General features: G+C 37.9%; 1 protein-coding gene across 1 annotated transcript in view; it reads right to left on the bottom strand.

The window, feature by feature from the left end:
- The window catches only part of IL20RA (interleukin 20 receptor subunit alpha), a 53894-nt gene extending 30051 nt beyond the window's left edge, over nt 1–23843 (bottom strand). Inside the window, exon 1 of the mRNA XM_020987154.2 lies at nt 23397–23843. Within this exon, the coding sequence (XP_020842813.1) occupies nt 23397–23508 (112 nt within the window). The 5' untranslated portion in view covers nt 23509–23843. The remainder of the gene's footprint in view (nt 1–23396) is intronic.
- Between the last annotated feature and the right edge of the window lie 237 nt (nt 23844–24080).

Genomic DNA, 24080 nt, shown 5'->3' with positions numbered 1-24080 from the left:
AATAACATACACACTCAGTTGGGTATGGAAATCTGTCTTACCCTACAGGAAAATAGGGGAGGAAGGGGACAAGAGAGCAGGGGATGATAGAGAGAAGGGCAGATTGGGAAAGGGGTAATCAGAAGGAAATACTTCTGAGGAGGGACAGGGTCAAAAGAAAGAATAGAATAAATGGGGGGCAGGATAGGATTAAGGGAAATAGAGTTAGTTTTTCACAACATGTCTACTATGGAAGTGTTTTGCATAACTGCACATGTATGGCCTGTATTGACTTGCTTGCCTTTTCAATGAGGTTGGGTGGGGTGGGAGGAAGGGAGAAAATTTGGAACCCAAAGTTTTAAAAACACATAGTTTAAAAAAAAGTTTCCATATGCAACTGGGAAATAAGAAATACAGGAAATGAGGTACAGAAATCTATCCTGCCCTACAGGAAAATAGAAGAGGAACGGGATAAGAGAAGGGGGGGAGATAGAAGGGAGGGTAGACTAGGGGAAGGGGTATTCAGAATGCATGCCATCTTGGGGGGGGAGGGCAAGATGGGTTGAAAATTTGGAATTCAAAATCTTGCGGAAGTAAATGTTGAAAACTAAAAATAAATGAATTTATATTTAAAAAAAACTTATACTAAGCTAACATTCAATTAAAATGCTGAAATTTTTTTCATATGAAATAATTTTAAATCAGTTCTCTCCTAATTTGCACCTGTGTGGCTAAATGTTTGAATCAGAATACAGAAGTTTATCTCTATTAAATTTCAGCTTGTTAGCAATTGCTATCATTCCAGTCTGTTAAGATCTTTTGGATGATGACTGTCCATTGTGAATTTGCTTCATCCATCCCAAATTAATATGATCTTCAAATGTGATAGTATGTCAGCTGTGTCTTCATCAAAGTAAAATAGTTTGTTGAAGAGAACAGAACCAAGGGCAGAAACCTGGGGTGTACCATTAGGGAATCGCCTTCATGATGACATCATTAACTTTACAATGAATTTCTATAGAGTACCTATTACGCATGATAGGGATACAAAGAAAAATCAGAAACAGTCCTCATTGATGTGTTAGTAAAAATTCTTTGGTTTTTCAAATCTACCTGAAATCTAGCTCACATTTTTTGAATTTTCAGTTAAGGAAAACATGAAGACTTTGTCAAATACTCAGCAGAAATCTGAGATACACTTAGATACATTATGCCTATAACCTTCACTTGAAGATAGTGCTACTATACATACCTTCTGACCTAATTTTAATACTATTTGGCCTATAGACCAAGGAGGACAAAAACAGAGGAAAAGGTTCCATATACACAAACATATTGATAGTAGTACTTTTTTAGTACAAAGAATTGGAGACAAAGTGGGCATTCATCAATGGGAGAAAGACTGAATAAGTTAAAATATCTGAATGCAATGAAATATTATCATGCCTTAAGAAATGACAACTATGAAGAATTCAGGGAAAATTGGGAAGACTTGTATGAACTGATACAGAGCAAAGTAAGCAGAAGTAAGACACAAATTACATAATGACCATGGCAATGTAAAGAAAAAGAGCAATTTACAACATGAGAGATTTTTGGCCAATATAGAAACAAGCAGAAGGGTTCCCATACCTCTTCCAGCAAAAAACTAAAAATTTCACCAGACCAAATAATAATAAAAAATTTTTATTTCTTATTTTATTAATTTTAAAATTTTAAAAATTTTTTCTAATTATATGTACAAATAATCTTTAAAATCTATTATAAAAAATTTAAAGCTCCAAATTTCTTCCTCTTCTCTATCCTCCCTCCCCCACCCCATCAAGAAGGCAAGCAATTTGATATAGGTTATATGTGTACAGTCACGCAAAACACATTTCCATATTAGTCATGTTGTGAAAGAAAACACAGACTCCTCCCCCTAATCAAGAAAAATAAAAGTTTAAAAATATGCTTTGATCGGCATTCAGACTCCATCAGCCCTTTCTCTGGAGGTACAGAGTATTTTTCATCATAGTCCTTTGGAATTATATTAGATCACTGTATTGCTTAGAATAGCTAAGTCCTTCACAACTGGTCATGTAATATTGTTATTACTGTGTACCATGTTATTCTGGTTCTGCTCATTTCACCTTACATCAGTTCATGTAAATCTTTCCAGGCTTTTCTGAGAATATCCTGCTCATTATTTCTCATAGCACAATAGTATTCCATTACAATCATATGACACAACTTTACTGGCCATTCCCCATTTGATAGGGAATCCTCTGCTATTACAAAAAGAGCTGCTATAAATATTTTTGTACAGATAGATCATTTCATTTTAAAGAATAATCTCTTTGGAATACAGACTTAGTAGTGGTATTTCTGGGTCAGAGGGTATGGAAAGTTTTATAGCTCTTTGAGCATAGTTCCAAATTGCTCTCCAGAATGGTGGGATCAGTTCACAACTCCACCTTTTTCTCACAATGCCTCCAACATTTGTTATTTTCTTTTTCTGTCATATTAGCTAATCTGATAGGTGTAAGGTAGTACCTCAAGAGGTTTAATTTGCATTCCTCTAATCAATAATGATTTAAAGCATTTTTTCAAACAACTATAGATAGCTTTGATTTCTTTGTCTTAAAATTTCCTATTCATATCCTTTGACCATTTATCAATTGGGGAATGACTTGTTTTCTTATAAATTTGACTCAGTTTTCTATGTATTTGAGAAATAAGGAATTTATCAGAGAAACTTGCTATACAAATTTTATCCCAGTTTTCTGCTTCCCTTCCTTGGCTGCACTGGTTTTGTTTGTGCAAAAACTTGTAAATTTGTTGTTTAATTAATGTAATCAAAATTATCCATCTTGTAATTCCTTCTGTCTAGTTTGGTAATAAATTTTCACCTTATCCATAAATCTCATAGGTAAATTTTTCCATGCTCCCTTAATTTGCTTATGGTATCACCTATTTGTTTATTATATCACCCGGTCAAAACTTTTAATGAGAAACTATAATAAGTAATTTCTTCTACCCCAAAATAGTACAAAAAGTTAAGTGGAGTCCTTCTGGAAATAGTAAAGGGGGCTATCAGCAAAGCTACTATTTGCTTAGGCAAATAATTAGGCAGCTTCCCAATGTGACCAGAGACCAGAGACTCGTAACCTGTGAGGTTCTGTGACCAGACTCAGAAAGAGCAGAGAGCTTTCTTTACATTTGTTTTCTTAAAATTTCCTTTTTTGCAACTTCTAATTATTGTTCTAATTTCAATCTTTCAAATATTTAGAGGCAACGGTAACATTCCCCTTTAGTCTTCTCTTGACTAAATATTTCCAGTTCCTTTAATCATATTTTCATTTGACATGAGCTTGAGGACATTTACTATCCTATCCACTCTCTTTTGAATGCTTTCCACTTTCAATTCAATAATTCAATTCAACACATATTTAAGTGTCTACTATATGCCTAGAACTGTGATAGTCCTTGGAATATAAAGAATAAAAATGAAAACAGACCCTGCCCTCAAGGAGCTTACACTCTAGAGGGGCTGGGCTTATTAATGTCCTTGCTAAAGACGTGCCATTGAGAAAGTATTTTGTGAAGTTTTGATTTTAACACCCTGTTAGTGAAGGGATCAGTTACAATCATCCAAGAGACTTGAGACATGGCTAACATTGAATTGTCTTGCTTTCACAATGACAAGAGGGACCAGGAGAGGGACATTGCTAATGCAGGAAAGGGAAAGAGTTTTGAACTTCAATATGAAAAAAAAAATCAATTTAAAGAAGAAATGAAGTTTTCCCATCCTTAATCACCTGTTAACCAGAAAAACCATGATAACGATACTTGACCTCCTATTGAGATGATAATGCTTTGTAAATTGGAAAGCATAAAGCTTTAAATAATATAAGCTATTAACTACGTAACATAAGCTATTATTACTATGTATAAATGCAAGCTATTATTAACTATAAAAACCTATGAGAACTTCATAATTATATTTTTATACCTGAACTATATAAAATACAGTTACACTATCTCCAACTGTCACAGTGCACTGGATATAATAAAGAATGATTGTTTCACAGCTCCTATGGGATATTACTCTTTATACTCCCACCTTTAGCTGTCCATCTAGCAGAAAAATAGTACTTTCACTTACCTGTAATATAGAAATACTATCCTAAATATAAAATACTCCCTAATTATCATCAATAAGTAGTGGTGAGCTGCTTATAAGAAAGTTTATCCAGACCTTCAGACTGTGATTCCCACCAAACCCTCACTTTGACCACTGAACTCAGACTTTCCAATTCACATTGTCAACGTCAATGTCATCAAGAAACAAGGGAAAGAACCCGCCTGCACACGACTTAACAGTCAAAAGTTGCCTGTTCTGGGGACTTCCCCTTTAGGGACAATGAAGTTCTCATGGTTTTGATTAGCTAGGGAAGTTGTGGGAAAGCTAATCAGAGACTACACCAGACCTTCTAGGTCTACTTTTGGTTTTCTAAAATTGGATCTGCGTGTAGAATCATGTGAATAACCAAAATCATGGGGCTCAGGAGCAGCCAGTAGAGCCTATCCACAGGGGATTTCATCATTTGAATTATCATGGGATCATGTGAACTTTCATATCTTTTGAGGTAAATCTGTCATTCAGTAAACATTTATTGAATACCTCCATGTCAGGGAGGTACTTCCCATGTCTATATTACATGCTGAGGGGTGGTGGTACAAAGACAAGAAAGAAGTTTCTGTCATTAAGCAACTTCAATTTTATTTGGGAAAATATCTTGGACACATATAAGCATATACAAATAGACACACATGAACATGTGGATATGTATACACACATTTTATATATATATATATATACACACACACACACATATATATACACATACATATGAATGTATGTGTGTGTATATATACATATGTATGTGTGTATATATAAGTATGTATGTATATATACACATACATACATGCATGTGTGTATATACACACATATTTTCAAGGCAGTTTGGTAGGGGGAGTTACAAATAGCTGGGGGGATTGATTTCAGGAAGGCTTCATGTAGAAAGTGGTACTTAAGCTGGGTTTTGAGAGTATATAGAGATTCTTAGAGGCAGAAGTTAGCTATATGACTCATTACTCATCAATATGTTTTTAGAATTCAAGGCCCAGATCAAATGTTGCCTGTGACTCCTTCCCTGAGCCTTCCAGATAAACTTAGTCTCTCTGGTCTTTCAGCATGTACACTCTTTCTATATACTTATCATATCCTAATTCTTGTTATATTTACCTGTAAACATACTTAATGATCATTAATAGACTGTAAGGTACTTGAAGTAGGGAAGAGGTCTTACTCATCTGCCCAAGTATCACTTCTTTACACAGAATTTTGTACACAATGGTTGATTAATAGATGTTTATTGGATAAAAGAATTAAGAGAAATGATTATTTCTCTCATATTAATAACCAATTATTAATTGAGATTAAATTTTCTCTTTCTATTTCATCATTCAGAAATAAACCCCTGTAGGTTATTCAGCCATTCTCTGAAGGACATTGCTGATAAACTGGATTACCCAAATCCTCAAGGTACATGCTTTTGGATCTTGTGTGGGACTCCACCCAACTAGGAGATCTTGCAAACAGAATCCAGTCTAAGCCAGATCTTTCCCTTAGGAAATAAGCCTTGGAGCCTTCCATTAGAATGTAGGGAGACCCACACAGTGAGGTCTGGGTAGAGATGGATTCTTTTGCCCAGATTGCTGGAGGCAGCTGAGTCTCATGATAGATCACCCTCTCTCTAGGAGGAGCTGAAGACTTTTTGCTCACTTTCTCATTAATATGTCTACCATTAATTGTTAACCAATCAGAGAAGATTTCCATCCTCAGGGACATGCCTTTTTCCAAAGGCTTTTTAAACATTCATTATTCTCCAGGAAGGATCTTTGGTTTATAAGAGACAGCCAATGACCATTTTATTAATTATCTGCTAGCCACAATTAATAAAATTATTAACTACTCAGAAACTATCAAACTTTTCATACATCATAGAATGAATGGAGATGGGTAAAGTAGCAAGCAATAAACATTTACTGTATGTAACCTATGTACTTTGAAATAGGAAAGTACCTCAGAGTGTTTAAAAAAATACAACTTTCCACTCCCCCAGTGTGGTTTCTATTGTGGTGAATGAGGTTATCGTGGACTGAGATATAAGCACTTACAGTTGATAAAGCAATCTCTGCAAACAAATTTCAGAAACCTTTTCATATTATTTAAATATATGGAGAAAGAAAAATGAAAGAAGATGGTTAATTTAATATGTCTAATCTTTAAAAACAGTGTAAAACTTCTTGTCACTGAGAACATAACATGCACATCTCACAGAATCTGAATCAAGAAGGCTCCTCAGAGGCTAGCTGGTCCAAACTGATGCAATAACTTTTTAAAACTTTCCTGACAAGTGGCCATCTATCTCTGTTTGAAGACTTCTAATTTTGTCTTGAAAAACTTCAGTCCCTCAATTAGCTGATAGGTGTCTTTCAGCTTTGAAATTCTGGCCTTCTTAGCTGCAAACAAGTTAAATTATGACAACAATCAGGTCTGGAATTTTGTCTCATGTAAAAGATATACAAGATTGTTTATTAACTAGGTTGCATGATTGAGTTTTGGTAAGAAAAATCCTTTTTTAAATTTTTGTTGGTTTTTTTTTTGGTTCTGCTAATCATTTGTACATATCTCTTAATGGTAACTCTCCAATCTCCATCAACAGCTGTTTGGTTTTGACTCCATGGAACATCACGCCTCCACATTGGGTCCTCACTGTCATTATACTTTAAGCTTGTGCCAAATCTCCACCCCCCCAACTCTGTACTTTGTGGAAGAATGGAACCCAAAATGTTTTTGGAGAATGTTTTATACTAACTTCTTGCTTTGCCATTTCAGTAAATGCCTTTGATGAGAACTATTTGAGTCTACTGGCTAATCGTTAATAGCAAGTACAGTGATAGAGGCTCATGAATTACTGTAACAGCAGTAGGAATGCACGATCGCCCTTAGAAACAGAAAGAAGTAGCTAATATGAGTAACCGCAGGAGTGGCCCTAAAGGGGATGTTAACATTAAGTACCTACTATATGTGACATGTTAGATTCTGAGAGAGATATGAAAAAGGAGCTGAAAATACCTTTCCTCAAGGAGATTACAGTCTATTAAGAATAACAAGATGTACCTAGAGAAATACAATGCAAATTAGAATATGATAAGTGCATAAGCAGATCATAAACTACCATGAGATCAGAAAAAGGGAAAAACAACATAATTTTAGATGGATTCTTTCTTGTCTTGTATCCTCAAAACATAGCAGAAAGCCTTAAAAAACATTTGCCAAATTGAACTGGGAGATGATATGGTTATTCCAATAATGCTGCCATTATTCTAGGTATTTTGGGGTTTCCTCTTTTGGATGACCTTCAAGACCAATTTATAATACCAAGAATCACAGATCTGGAGCTGGAAGGGACCTTAATGGTCACCTAGTCCAATGTTCTTATCATCACTATCATCATCATCATTACTAACATTTACATAGCATTTACTATGTGCTAGGCACTGAAGCTAAGTCCTTTACAATTTTACAGATGAAAGAATTGGACGACACAAGTAGTGACAGAGCTGAGATTCTAACATAAGCCCTGAGACTCCAAGTCTAGAGCTATGCTGCTTTCCTATATCAGTTTCATTCCCTTATAGACTCTGCTTTAAAATACAAACAAACAAACAAAAAAGTGTAAGTGGCACTGCCCAGCTTGATCATCTATACTGCTCACCAGGCTTGATTCTGAAATGATCCTTGGTTATCTCTGAAAATCAAATCCACTTTCAAAGAATGATGATTTGCAACACTTAAGATATTCATAAGAATATACTGTGGGCTATAAAGGTGAGTCCAAAAGAACAGTTCCAGAAATTCCTTGAAAAATGGTAAAATCACTGAAATAAGTATATTGGCTCCCAAGAAGATTTCTTTGCATAGGAAAATATTCACGTGGAGGCAGGGGTGTATGCTGGTTTTAACAAGTGACTCCAAAAAAAAAAAGTATCTCTGACACTATGATTTAAAAAGTTTAATCTGCTTTATTAACATTTTGTCCAAACTCTTTCTTAAATCTAGACAATCAGTGGAACAATGAATCAAGTGCTCTTACAATTTGCTGATTACTGAGGTGTAAATGCTCACATTAAACATTTAACAATCAGCAGGCTGGCTCAAGCTGGTTCCAACACACCCCTGCTAGGAGTACAAGTTCTAGTATACGTTTAATTTTTTTTTAAATGGTCCAGACTCTATCAGTCTTTCAATGGCAACATGATATAGTAGACAGAATGCTGGACTTGAAGTCAGGAACACCTGAATTAAAATCCTACTTCTGACACTTATTAGTTGTTTGACCATGTATTTAACTCCTCTGAGCCTCAGTTTTATTATTGAATCAAAGGACTAATGATATCTGTAGTACCTACCATACAAGGTGGTTGTGAAAATTAAATGAAATAATATGTGTAAATCACTTTGTAAATTTTATACATGAGATAGTCGTAAATTCACAGGATCCTAAGACAATGATAGCTAGCATTCCCATAGTGCTTTGAGGTTGGCAAAGTTTACTATGTACCAGGCACTATGCTAACAAATATCCCAACCTTGGGAGGTAGGTGCTATTATCCCTATTTTATAGATGAAGAAATTGTGACACACAGGGGATAAGAGACTTGCCCAGGATCACACAAGTGTCTGAGGTCACACTTGCACTCAGATCCTTTTAACTCTGGGTCCAGCACGCTATACACTGCATTTCCTAACTGCCTCAAGATCATGAACTTCAGAGCTATAAGCAACCTTAGAGGCCATGTGGTTCAACCCTTCTTTTATGCAGGAGGAAACAGGTTCAGGGACATAAAAGGATTTGTCTGAAGTCATACAGGTAAGAAATTATTTTAATGAGATATAAACCATACTCTTTTTTTCACTGAACCTCAGTTATTAGTACATGCTAGTTAGGGAAAAGGAATAAACAATTTCTCCACTTTGTAATTCTCCAACATTTTATAGTGTCACGTACACTGTAAAACAGTGAAATCAATCATCATGATGATGATTGAAGTATATTTGAATATCATCGATAGTGGAATTATGAGAATGAATGAGGTAACATGGAATCATTGAGAGACAATGCTGTGAAAAGAGAGGTCTTGGGCTTTCCCCATAGAGGCTGGCTTTGTGCCCCCAGGAAAAATACCTTGGTTCTTGCCTTCTGCATTGGTTCTTTTCCATTTTAGGTGTAGAGATTAGAGACCACAATCTTGTGACTCTAAAAGGTGAGAAGAATTAGCCTCCAAGAGTCCAGCAGCTTCCTGGGGTCTAAGTATCTTGGCATCCCATTATGCAGCTAGCTGACACTGGAGTCCAGGTCTCCTCATTCCCAAACTGGACATCTGTCCTCTTTGCCTTGAAACCTCTCCAAATAGAGTATAACTATCAGGAAAACACAAGTTCTTAAAAAAAAGTTTTTCAGGTGGTGAAATTAGAAAAATCTGGCCTTGAAAATATTGAATACAAGTAAGACCTTGGAAGGTTACTGCAAAAATATCTTTAGCGGAAAAAAAGTCATTCCATTCTCTCATGTTATAGATAAAGTAGATTTGGTTTGAAGTATCTTGTTAAGCACATGGAATCTAATAAAGCCCTGAAAACTAATGTCTTCTTCAAAAAGTGGTAAAATATCACCCAAGATAATAACTCTATAGAAGAAAAGCCATAGTTAAACATTCATGTTGATTTTGTTAAAGAAGAATGGGAAAGTAACTTCTTGGGTCCACCATCATCCTTGAGGCTCTTATAGTACATTATAGCCACTAAGTCTATCATCTCCACACATGTTTATTTCTCTGATTTCACAAAAACTCTCTAATACTACTTGAAACTACTTAGGAATTTTAAGAAGAAGAAAGCCTCCAAGGAAGAGGATAAGGTTTAAGAGGAAGGAGACAGAAGTGCAACTCTCTTTCCTGCTCCAGAAAAGTTTCATTCACATTAAATATGAAGCAGCTGATGCAGAAGATGGTGTTTCTGAAGACCCAGAGCTACTCTCTGGGTTAAGATTCATTATTCATAATGTGAGCTTCTTGAGGGCAGGGACTGCCTTTTTGCCTTTTTGTATCCCCAATGCTCAGCACAGAGCCTGGCACATAGTAGGCACTTAATAAATATTTATTCATTGATTGATGGTTCTGGATGGGGCTGAGGTGGATTTCCTCTCAACAACACTCGTATGGGTGCTGATTAACATTGTATATTCCTGAAAAATGGGAAAGGAGGAAAGTCCACAAGCAGAAAATGATGTGCCAAAACAATAACCAAGAAGACAATTTTGCCAAAATGTCTTATAATGAATGCATTATCATACCAGTAGTTGCTTTTCTGGGTGGCTGGGATTATCCATGCCATGGTTCTCTTCCAGTGGTTTAAGACAATAATTAGTTTGATGGAGAGCTGATCAAAGGGGTCAGCATAAGAGAGCATATGACCACTTGATCAAAATTATTACAAACGTGATTGAAGTGATTGGACTGTCTGTGCTACTGTTTGATTTTGTGGCCCACAGGATTGTTAAGCCACATCATTTTTCCAAAAACAAAAGACCTAGAATTCATGGATGGCATATGCTGACAGCTCCTAAAAACCAGAACTACAGGAAATTGTAGTGAAATTTGCATAAAAACACACGTCACAAAAAACCACAAGTAAGTTTTAGAAAAAGGAGAACCATTCAAATATTTATTCTTAACTTGATGGAGTAAATGTGTAACAGAATAAAACACACAAAAGTTAAAGGTAACCAAAAGGCCACAAGGAAACAGTCCTAATGGAAAACACAAAGGAACTTTCCAATTCCACTTGTCAAGTATTCTACTGTTCTTTTTTCTAACAATCTGATATTCTGGCTAGACAGAACTGCCATGTTTTAGAGACTATGCTTATACATTATTCATACTATAAGTATGAAAATGTTTCTGTAATTGCCCTGAAATAGATGCATAAAGAAAAGGATGATGTCACAGATATAGAAAAAGCAAGAAGACTGTTCAGTTGTGCCTTTTCATATAAAGGGTGATTTTGTTTTCCATTCAATTCCTTTTGTTTGTATCAGTTTAATGCTAAAGTCTGTTTATCTGGACCCCCAAAAGTAGTCAAACTTGAAAAATAGGCTGGTTATATATGCACAACACTACATTAAGACTGCTCAAGCTATTTCACATCAGGAAATATAAGCTACTAAACATAACTTTAAGTAATCCATAGGTTAAGTAATAATGTTTAGGCTTTCCATAGCAACAAAAATGATCTTTTTAGGAATATCTGGGAAAATTATTGCATAAAAAAAGACAGGCATGTGGAAATTGATACTTTTTAAAAATTTAATTGTCTCATGGACATAGAGTTTAGACCTGAAATTCAGTTACTGATAAGTAAACTCCCTCTTGCAAATGTAGGTTGGCCCCTTCTCTGATACCTATAGTCTTTAGATGCCTAGAGCAGAGGTCTCGAACAAGTAGCCTGTAGAATACAAAATACTCCCTCTTGCAGACCAAATCAGATTAAAATGTGACCGGGAAATATTTAACAAAATAAATAAAAATACAATAAAAGATAGATAACACTGTATCAGATACAACTAGCTGTGCGACCCTGGACAAGTCATTTAACTCTGCTTGCCTCAATTTCCTCATCTGTAAAATGAACCGGAGAAGGAAATGGCAAGCCACCCTAGTATTTTTGCCGAGAAAACCCCAAATGAGTTCACAGAGTTGGATGTAACGAATTGACTAAACAACAGCAACAACAAAAAACTAGGGTCCTTATGTACAGATTGATGGCCCCCATTTCTATTTGGGTCTGACACCCCCGGCCTAGACAACTGTGAGGTGCAGTCACTGTCCAGGGTCCAGGTGAGGACGTGTTAGTTTCAGAAGCTGAACTCAGGTCTACTTGACTTCAAGGATAGCTCTATGTACTTACATACACCAATTCAAATAAGAAATGAAACCTTTCTTCTTTCTACCCAAGGTTTACACCTAAGGGAAAGAAGTGGCTTACCACCTCAAAACCACACTCTAGGCAACCAGTAGTAAGTAGGATTTTCCCCTCTACATGTGCTGGGGGTAGCCCTGCAAACAGGCACTGCCAGCAAGAGACACACCCTGGAGAACTGTATATCTCCGATGACCCTCACTCTTATTTCCTTTGGGGTAAGAATAAAAGCTGCTTAGGGAAGGATTGCTGCCATTTCCCCCCTCCCTAATACTTAAACATTTGTGCTAATCATACAAGTACACATTTTCATAAACTTACTTTTGATCGTGGGGAGAGAGACAGAGACAGAGACAGAGACAGAGAGAGAGACAGAGAGAAAGGAGAGGGGAGATGATGAGAGGGGAGGGGAGGGGAGGGGAAGGGAGGAGAGGAGAGAGGAAGAGAGGGGAGGGGAGAAGGAGAGGACAGAAGAAAAGAGACAGATTCAGAGAGAGACAGAGAGAGGAAGAGAAAGAGAAATGAGGCTCATTTAACGAAAATTACAAATTAGTATTAAGTGTATTATAGAGCAAAGATTTAGACATCTATTGTGTCCGTAAAAGTTTAGAACAAAATGCTTTTTTTAAAATGCAAGATAACCCGATAACTTTACTTTTAAGTCATTAACTGGGCACGTAGGTTTTTTTCCCATTGAAGGAGAAAACTTTTTGGCACCTAACAATTTATTAAAATGTTAATTGAAATCCAGCTTTATGCCTTCTTAAGAAATATTTCTATTGGAAAGCAGTAGTTGTGCTTGATTTCCTGAAAGTGAAAGATTTACAGAATGTAAATACAGTTTCAAAATGCAAGTATAATTTTATCAATAAATCGTCCCTAATATCCTATTTGCGTAAGGCATAACCTATTTGCATATACTTAATAGTTTATTTGAAATGTTAATAGCTAACAGTTCCTTAATTTGTTAATTATGTTGTCTTCAACATATATTAGACCAACATTCTTGAATTTTAACAAGAAATAGAGCTGGCAAGAATTTTGAAGATCATCTGGTCCAATATCCTAATTTGACAAAAGCTCAGAGAGCTAAAATGAGAAGTCAGCTAGGTGGGGCAGTAGAGTCCTGGACCTGGAGTCAGGAAGACCTGAGTTCAAATTCTGATTTAGACACTTAGTAGCTGTATGACCCTGGGCAAATCATTTAACCTCTGTCTGCTTCAGTTTCCCCAACTGTAAAATGGAGATAACAATACTGCCTACTTCCCAGAGTTGTTGTGAGGATAAAATGAAGAAATATTTATTAAGTGCTTTTCAAATCTTAAAGCCCTAATACATACTATACCAGCTATTATCATTATTATTACCTAAAGTTGCACAATGAGTTAGTGAGAGAGCTAGAATAAAAACCCAGGACTCTAATTCTATCTAGTCCAGGGCAGCTTCCAATATATCCCATGCCTCCTCCCTGAAACTTTTTTCTTCTTTTGACCTTCTATTTTGTTTAAATACCTTTCCAAATTAATAAACATGACCATCTTACAACTTAATTTTAATTGTTCTCAATAATTTTCATCATCTAACGTTTTACTCCATGATGAACATTACATTGCTTACATCAGTAGTCTGATATTTCTTTCTATACACTTTCTATTCAACAAAAACACATACATCTCTTATTCTTCCTTGATTCCTCCTCATCCCCCCATTCATATTTCAACATTATCAGGATAAACAGTCTGAAACCTAAGCCCACCCCTCTCTTTCAATCTCCTAAAAATCCTATCTGAACACTCATGCTTTCCAGGTAACCTTTCCTGGTTTTTCACAGGAGCCATGAGGAGGGATGGGGAATGAGTAGAACAATGCATTTTATCTACTATCTCTTTTCTTTGAGTCTCCTTACCCACTTTTCCCTGCATGTCTGAGTCTTTAACTATTGAACAAAAAAATGACTGTGTGTAACCCACATATGTAAAAATAGTATGGTATAGTGGAAATAGCAACGGACTTGAATTGGGTTTTGGTTCAATTTCAAGTCAAATTCAATAGCTATTTAACTTGATAAAATATTTTCTGAGGCTCAGTTTCTTCATTTACAAAATGGGCCTAAAGTACTTTCCTTCTACCTTATAAGGATGGTATGAGGAATAAATCAGAGAGTTTATTTAGATCACCAGACAACTTTGAGCTTTTATTATTATTTACTGAATAGATCATACATAGAGAAAGTAAGGTTTCTAATTCAGTCATAGATTTAAGCTGGAAGAGACTTTAGATGTCATCTGGTTCAACCCTCTCATTTTACAACTGAGGAAATCTAGAATAAGGAAATTTCCTCATGGAGAGGAATAGATTAAGTAACATCCATTTCATGATGCTCTGTGATCTAAATCTGACACATTCTAAAATACATTCATTTGGCAAAAATGACATGAAGGGACCACAAGGGCACTCTAATTGAAAAAAGCAACACTACACTCCAATACCACTCTCATGAAATGTATTTATCAATGAATCACATTTTTTAAACTTTGGTTTTATTGACTTTCATAGTAAAAATTTCATAGAATTTCAGGCTTAAAAAGTTGTTAGTGGGCATCTAGTCCAGACCATATTTAAACAAGAATCTCTCTAACATACCTGACAAGTGGCCATCCAGTGTTTCGCTTGAAGACCTCCAACACTGAGGAAGCGCATATGACACAACCCATTCCACACTGGGTTGCTCTCATTTTTAGAATTTTTTTTTTCTTATATTAAACCTCAATTTGCCTCATTGCAATTTCTACCCATTGTTCCTAATTCTGTCCTCTGGGACCAAACAGAACAAGTATAACCTGCCTTCCCAAATACTTGAGGGCAGCCATCATAGTTTCCTTAAGACTTCCCCCCCCCCAGCTGAATATGTCCAGTTCCTTTAAGCCAGAGTTCCTTAATCTTGTTTTGCGTCATGGATCCCTTTGGCAATCTGGTAAAGCCTATGAGTTTCTTCTGAGAATAATGTTTTTAAATGAATAAAATAAAATATAGAGAGTTACAAAAGAAACCAAGTATATTGAAACATAGTTATCAAAATATATATTTTTTAAAAATTCTCACACCCTAATTTAAGAATTCCTGCTTTCAGTAATTCTGATTACCTTTTTTCTGGATGCTGTCCAGCTCATCAATGTCTTCCTAAAATATGGCACGTAGCACAATATGGCAGTTGGCACAATATTCACATGCAGTTTGACTAGGGCAGAATACAATGGGACCATCACCTTGTTCTTCCTGAAAGCCATACTTGGCTTAATGCAAGCTCAGGTCAGACTGGTTTTTTAGGTTGCTATGCCACGTTATTAACATATATTGATCTTGACTATACCAAAAACCTCAGATTTTTCAGGCATACTGAAGTCTAGCCATGTTTTCTCTATCTTTTACTTGTGATTTTTTTAATCCACATGTAATACTTTACATTTACTCCTATTAAATTTCATCCTAACCAGTTTAACCCAATGTTCTAGCTTGTCAAAATCTTTTGGAATCATGCCTGTCATCCAATGTGTAGACTATCCCTCCCAATTTTTTGTCATCTGTAAATCTGATAAGTAGGTCATCTGTGCCTTTATAGAAGTCAATGATAAAAATGTTAAGTAGCATAAGGACAAGTGCCCAACCCTGGGGCACTAGACACCTCATTCCAAACTGAGAATGAACTATTAATGACTAATCTTCAAGTCTAGACATTCAATGAGTCCAGTCCATTCTGCATCCATGTAATGTAATGATGTCTAGCTCATGCGTCTCCATCTTTCCCAAAATGATAGGAGGAGACGCTTAACCTAGATTTTAGAAAACAGCTGGTAAACTCTATCTGTAACACTCCCCTGATCTACCAGTTTAGTAACCATGACCAAAAAAGGATAGGGGCGGGGGAGGGTGGGAAATTAGTCTAGTCTGGCATGATTTATTGTTGAAGAAGCCATTTTGGCTTTATGTGATCACTGCTTCCTTTTCTAGACATTCACTAATTATCCCTTTAATAATACATTTTGGATTCTGCCAGGAATTATAACCAAACCATGTTTTGTAGACTAACTTCTTTCTTTCTTTCTCTTTCTCTTTCTTTCTCTTCCTTCTTTTTTTCTTCCTTCCTTCCTTAATCTTTCTTTTTTCTTTCTCTTCCTTCCTTTTTCTTTTTTCTTTCTCTTCCTTCCTTCCTTTTTCTTTCTCTTCCTTCCTTTTTTCTTCCTTCTTTCTTTTTTCCTTTCTTTTCTTCCTTCCTTTCTCTTTCTTTCTTCCTTTCATCAAGAGATTTGCTCTTCTCTACTCCTGTGGTACCCCCTCCATTTTTCAGTATCTTTCCAAATCATAAGAGTGGCTCAGCAATCACATCTAATAGTTCTTGCTGTTCTCTAGGTTGTGATTTAGTTGAGTCAGTTCCCTTGAACTCAAGACAGGATTTGATGTGCCATACAAACTTTAGAAAAGTCTAAGTCATAGTTCTGTTATTGCAAAATCCAGGCTTTGCTGACTTCATTTTATGGCTTGTAGGATCACTGAATCATAGATTTAGAGCTGGAAGAGGCCTCAGAAGCCACCTAGTTCAATACCCTTATTTTACAGGTAAAGAAACTGAGGTTCAAGTAGGTTAGATCATTTGCACAAGGTCCTACAGGTGGAAAGTCTCAGAGATGAGATTGGAATACAGATCTGGAGAGTCTCAGAGCACTTAACATGGTGGATATTAAGTGGGTTTTTTTCCTCCTAAATCTGGATGAAAACATCTGTCTTTGTATTTATTTTCCCCTAAATGTGGGTTTATGTTTGTTTTAAATTCTTAATTGGCATTACATTTTTAGATTGGCTTTTATACCACAACCCCAACATAAAACTACCAAACAGATACTATTAAGTGATAAGTTTACCTCATGGGAGCTCAAGACAAAAAAGCCAAACAACTTTTCAGCCAACTTTAGCCAAAAGGAAGGCAACAGTAGTCCCAACAGGTGTCAATAACAACTCAGCAATAAATCACTCAGTAGTAATCAGAGATCTAATTTCAGACTCTGTAAGCCAAAAAGATGTGGAGACTTGGAAAGGATTCAGAGAATTATAAAATATGTTAAGAAGATGACAAATGTGTCTAAAGAAGTTTAGATTACTTAGAAAATAGAAGATTTGAGAATGGCTCTCCTTGTTCTACTGAAAGGGCATCATAAGAATGGATGCATATCTACATTCAAATATACGGTGAGTCAAAGGGCTTTAAGCCACCTTCACCATAGCTACCTGAGACCTTTTGATTCATCTCAAATAAACAGAATTATTATGAGAAGAATAATGCAGAGAAGTTGGGGTTTTTTTGTTTATTTTTTTACTTTCCTCAAAGATGTCTGAAAAATGTCTGGTATAGAGAACAAATGTTGGACCTGAAGTAAGGAGGTCTAACTCTTGCCTCTAGAATTTACCAGCTGTTTGGTTATAACCTGTGATTTCATTGTTGTAGAGAATTCTCACTAAGAAAACTCCCTAAACTTAGAGTCTTGGAGAGTTACCTGGGGCATTGAGTGATGAAGTGGCTTTGCTCAGGGTAAGCCAGTATTTTGGTCAGAGGTGGGTCTTGGAAAGAATATGTAAGGGGGCAGCTAGGGGGGTAGCTAGGTGGATAGAGTAGATAGAGCACTGACCCTGGAGTCAGGAGGACCCAAGTTCAAATCTGGACTCAGACACTGACTAGCTGTGTGGGCAAATCATTTAACCCCCAACTGCCTTCAAAAACAAAAAGAAAAGGATGTGCAAAAAGCCTATGTAAAAAAGCATATAGCTATTTCCTCCTAATTCCCAGGCTGGTTGTTGTCAGGATCAGAAGAATTAACATTTTTGAAACTCTTAGCATAATGCTTGGCACATAGTAGTAGCTATATAAATATGAGCCACAGTATGTATACATATATGTGCATAAATATATACACATATGGGCAATATACTATAGTTAGATACAGATATAGATATATACATATGTAAGATTTAACAAGGTAGTAATAAAATTGCTTTATTTGAATTATCTATATTTAAAATTTTTTTCTTCTCTGCATGCAGGAGAACCCTTTATTTACACTTTTTGGAGGCATATCTATCACTACTCAGTAACCTATTCCCCACTCCCTTGTAGACACTCTCCTTTGTAACAGACATTTACAGTCATCCAAAATCAATGGAGTCAGGTGTGAGGGTAGGGTGGGGGTGAGTGGGTGCAGAAGGAGAAGCTAAGACAGCAGAGAAGCAGGAAGAAGATACAGGCTCAACCCCACAATCCCACCACACAAATTTTTTAAATGTACCTGACTGAGTTCTGATCTGGGAAATCCAAGAGGGAAAACCCCCCAAAACTCTCAGTCATTCTTCCAGCACAGGTCAGCAAAACGAGACAGAAAGCAAGGTTTGTGCACATGGAGGAATGGCCCTATGCAGCATTCGGGCCCTGGAAGAAGCTCCCTACCAGGGTAAGAAAAGGTCTCAGATCCAGCAAAAAGGGGCCCACTGGAATGGATCTGAGCCTTGGGGTGGTGGTCCAGGGTGAGGAGGGGCAGTAGGCTTTGAATAGCATATCTAGAGAGTAGCAAGTTCAGAGGGAAGCAGCAGCTGCATGGCCCTGACCCTAGGAGTGGAGCAATGTCTCAGTTCCAGTCTAAGGACTTCAGGGAAATAACCAAAAAAGGCGTCCCAGACCAAAAAGAAGCCTGCAGTTCTGGTACGCTGAACCAACAGAGCTTTCCAGCTGACTGATGGTGGCAGAGTCAGCAGCAGTTTACTGGAACTCCAACTGGGATAAGTCCATACCTGTATTACTCAAACCCAAACACAAGTCAGGAACTTGCACAGCTCAGACCAGGGCAACAAGCAGACTTTGACCCAGATCAGATCAGTTTTTGAGAACACAGAAAGCTTGTAGGTCTCCAGCTTCATATTCCTCTGAGTTCCTGGATTAACACAATACTCAGTACCCCAGAGCATCCCTTCTCTAATTTTCGACCTCTCCCTACCTCCAGCTTCTTTCCTGTGATCCACAAAATATCTAAATTTACCATGTCTCCTCCAACTTTAAAGCGTCTTCCCTTGGTTCTGCCATCCTCTCAAGTCATAGTCTTTTCTATCTCTTTTACTTCACAACCGAACTTCTAGAAAAAACTGCCTTACTGCCTCCATTTCCTCACATTGCAGTTACTTAACACTTTGCATTCTGGTTTTCAGTCACACTACTCCACTGAAACAGATATTTCCAAAGTTACCAAAAATCTCTTGCTTTTATCAGTCAATAACCATTCTTAAGTGTTACTATATGCCTGTCACTTTGATAAGTGCTGAAGATACAAAGAGAAGCAAAAATTGTTCCTACCTCAAATATCTCACACGCTAATAATAATAATAATAATGCAAAGAACTATCCACAAGTAAGAGCAGATGGAAGGCAATCTCAGAAAGAAGGCAATAGTCGGGGACAAGGGGAGAGAGGCCAGGAAGTAACGTTTCTTGGTCTTCATCCATTTTTCCTTCTGCAGCATTTGACACTGTTCATTCCCTTCTCTGGATTTTCCTGACAGTGCTCTTCCCCTGGCTTTTCTCCTACCTGTCTGACCATTCCTTCCAAGGATCCCTTGTTGGCTCACAATCCATGATCTACCCACTTTGTGAGTATATCTCAAGAATCTGTCCTGTGTCCTTGTCTCTTTCTGTACTCTGTAGTTCAATTTCTCAAGATTCAATGATCATTTCCAAGCAGATGATTGCCAAATCTACCTAGCCATCCTGTCTGTCCTCATCTTCAATCTTGCATGCCAACTGCCTTCTGGATATCTCCACTTGAATGACCATAGAGGCATCTCAAACTCAATATGTCCAAAATGGAACTGATTGTCTTTTCTCTTAAATTTATCCAATATCCCAAACTTTGTTATTTCTGCTGAGGGTACTACTATGCGTCTATTCAGCCAGTTTCCCAACCTTGGAAGCATCTCTGACTCTTAATTCTCCCTCACCTTCCACTTGTACTGCATCCAATCAGGTTCCAAGTCTTGCTGATTCTACCTCCGTAACATCTTTCTTGTCCCTTCCCTAGTCTTTACATGTCCACCATACTAGTTCAGGCTCTCACTTAGATTACTGTAGCATCCTCCAATCTTATCTCCTTGACTCCATTCTTTCTCCTCTCCAGTCTATCCTGCACACTGTGGCCAAATTAATATTCCTAATGCACAAGTCTGACCATGTAATTCTCCTGCACGAGAGTTTTCAGTGGTTCCCTATTACATCAAAGATAAAATATAAAATGTTTGGCATTTAAAGAAAGGAAGCAAATAAGCATTTATTAAACACCTAGTATGTACTCGGCACAGTGCTAAAAGTGCTTTACCAACATTATATCATTTGACCTCAAAACAACCCTGGGAGGGAGATGGTACTGTTATTGCCATTTCATAGTTGAGGAAACAGAGGCAGAGAGAAGTCAAATGTGTTGCCCAGGGTCACACAGCTAGTAAGTGCCTGGGGCCGGATTTGAGCTCAAGTCTTCCTAAATCCTGCCTGAGCTTTCTATACACTGTGAGACCTACATGCATCTTTTAGGTCCTTCAACATCACTTTCCACCCTATATTTCTATACTGTTTTCACATTAATCTATCTCATGCACTCCACGTGCCAATCAAATTTATTTCCTTGCAATATACAAACTGTACACAATATTCCATCTCCTACAATCATGTTTTTATATAAGCTGACCCCTTCTTATTTTCACCTCTTCGAACAGGAGAATCATAAAATGAGAATGGACCTCAGATGTTCTCTAATGCAAATCCCTCTTTTTTACAGATAGGGAAACTGAGACAAGGTGAAATGACTAACCCCAAAGTCACGCAGGTCATAACTGTCTGAGGCAGGATCTGAATTTAGGTCCCTTCTCTAAAGGACTAATGCTATTTCCACTGTTCCATGGCGCCTCCCAATCCCAAACTTCTGACAAGGCTCAGTCCAAATACAATCTCTTCTACAAGACTTGTCCTGACCATTCCAATTTGTATGCCTCCCCCCTCCAATTACTTGGTATATATTTTATATTTAAATTAGGATCATAAGATCATGAATTTTGAACTAAAAGGATTTAGAGGTCATCTGATGTAACCCCATCATTTTGCAAATGAGGAACTGAGGACCAGAGAAATTAAATGATTTGCCTAGGGTTACACAGCTAGTAAGTGATTGAGGCAGAATGTAAACCCAGCTCTACCTGAGTCCAAGTGAATAATAACTCTGGCTACCATACCATAAAGGATAGGTAGGTGGTACAGCAGATAGAGCGCTGGAACCAGGACCACTTATCTCCATGAGTTCAAATCCAGCCTCAAATATTTACTAGCTGTGTGACCCTGAGCAAGTCACTTAACCCTGTTTGCCTCAGTTTCCTCATCTGTAAAAATGAGCTAGAGAAGGAAATGGCAAAACTACTCCAGTATTTTTTGCCAAGAAAACCCCAAATGGGGATAATGAAGAGTCTACCACTGCTGAAAACAACAACCATATCATTATCTCTGTACATGTTTTTCCCCAGTTGAATAAAACTGCCTAGAATTCAGTTACTACTTCACTTTGCCTTTCTATATCCAGTGTCTAGCACATAGTAGACACTTAATAATTTCTAACTGAATTGAATCAAGCAACATGGGTTTTAGTCTGTGCCCTCAGCTAGCAGTCTTGCCTTCAGCAAGTTACTGAACTTTTGATTCTCAATTTAATCATTTGCAAAAGGGAAATAATACCTTCACTGTTTACTTCTTAGGATTATTCTGGATATCAAATCAGATAATGTATGTACTTTGGAAACTGTGAGGTATAATACCAATGAAAGGCATTAATGAATTTGTTTTCTCATCAGTTGCCTCTTTCTCCTAAAGCTGGAGTGCAAAAAAAAAAAAAGAAAAAGTAATTTTTAAAGTGTTGGTTAATTTGGTTCCAGTTAATGGAAACTTTACTGTATTTTTAGACTTACTTGTTATTACAATAATTTTTTTAAAAAATCATACCGTTAGGAAACATAATCTGGTGTGTATCTGCTCTGCCTGGAAATTGATGTTTTTGATTGAGTCATAATTTACTGTCATTCAACTAATGCTTAGAATAATTTGAAAGGTTTACTTCTCAAACCCATCTGAAAATAATCTTCTTGAAAGTAACGACAAAGGAAAAAATGATGCACCCATGAAAGTAGGTATCTCTTTGCTTTCTTCTTCATAGAAACCTTTACTAACTAAAAAAAAGAGAGACAGTCAATATGTCAATATTTAACAGTGACATACTAATTATCCTAATTGTAACTTAACCTATATAAAAGTTTCAATTAGTTGGCAGTACTTCAAAAGAGGTCACATCCATATTATGACTAGAAGGAACTGGAGTAGAAAGAACACTACAGGCAGCCTGCAGTGGATTAAGCTCTCTGAACCTGAATTCAGGATCAACTGGGTTGGAAACCTGCCTTACCTCATCTAGCACCACCTTGAGCAACCTTTTATATCCCACTTTCCTCATCTGTAAAATGAGGGTGATGATAATCCTTATGTGGAACAATCAAATTTGGATAAAGTCTGTTAAAAAAAAAAGCTTTCCAACTTGCTATATAAAAGTCAGTTTTTCTTATATGGGATTGGAAGACCTGGATTGAAATTGCGGTTGTACCACAGAGTATCACCTTATGAAAATTATTTCCCTTGTCCCAGCATCAGTACATTGTTTGGGGACTAGCTAAATAATTTCATCCACTCTTCCAGCTCTATATCCTGTCATCCTATCAACAGATTATCCAATTCCTGTGGTGAGAAAAAAAAGTGAAAATCAACAAACTTAGCTAGGCTGCCTTGCAATCACGGTGAAAGGTAAGTAGGAATTTCTCTCCCCACGTCCTAAGTGTTGGGGCTACCCTCTGCCCTTGCCCCGATCTGCAGTAAAGGAAGAAGGGAGGAAGCAGGCAGCATCCCTGGAAGACTCTAAAGTGGACGCTCTACACCCCTGCCTACCCACTTCTGGGCCAGAGCCAGTGTCCCTGTCTGAAAGCGAAACACCGATCGAAGAGGAGGAAGAGGAGGAGGAGGCGGCAGCGGCGAATCCTGCACATGGGGCTCCGAGCCCTGAGCAACTGGAGTGCCCTCTTTGCAGTCCCGGGACTTCAACTTCAGCCCCCCAGTATAGAGGATAGGGGCAAGGGGGCTGGGGAGGAGGCACGAGCTAAGGCTGCGTCTGGAGGGCACACTCAGACCGGCACACACATAAGCATACATACACACTTACCTGAGAAACCCGGCTGCAGTAAGTGAAGCAGAAGCCGAGCCACTAGGAGCAGGTACCAGGGCGCCCAGAGCCCTCTAGCTGCTGCTCTCCTGCGGGGCCGAAGGGTCCGCATTGGGCAGGGGCGGAGGGTCACATCTCAGAATAGTCAGCTCACGTCGCAGAGTGGCTAGGTCACAGGTCTCCAGGCAGCCGCCGAGCCGCTGTCGTGAGCTCCCGGGAGGTCGCGGCCGGCGCTGCGCTCAGCTCCGCTCCGCTTAGTTTGGCTCAGCTCTGCTCCGCGCAGCTCTCCCACTTCCCGTTCGGGCGCTACTACGGGGCCCCCACCTCAACTGGACAGATAAGGGGGCGGGGAGAGGGAAGACCTTTCCCTCGCTCGGCTGGACTCGGTTGGGTCTGCTTGGAGCAGGTGAGAGAAGGAGCTAAGCCTAGGTAGTAAAATAAGGTCCGGAGGGGAGGAGGTGTTTGCTTGGCCCCACCCACTCCCTGCGTCCAGGCCCAGAAGTCTGGGCGAGGAAAGAGAGAGGAAAGTTAAACCCAGAGGAACCCAGGAGGGGAACATCTCTGCAGGACAGGAGGGACCAGGGAGGAAGACAGCAGCCCCTGAAACCAGCATTCTGGCAAATGTCTGGACTGGATGACCCTGGGACAACAACTTAACACCATGCATCAAACACCTTTCTGGTG

Source organism: Phascolarctos cinereus, unplaced genomic scaffold, assembly GCF_003287225.1.
Source record: "Phascolarctos cinereus isolate Bilbo 61053 unplaced genomic scaffold, phaCin_HiC Scaffold_5;HRSCAF=322, whole genome shotgun sequence".
Classification (NCBI taxonomy): Eukaryota; Metazoa; Chordata; class Mammalia; order Diprotodontia; family Phascolarctidae; genus Phascolarctos; species Phascolarctos cinereus.
This window is presented reverse-complemented; position numbering and strand designations above follow the sequence as displayed.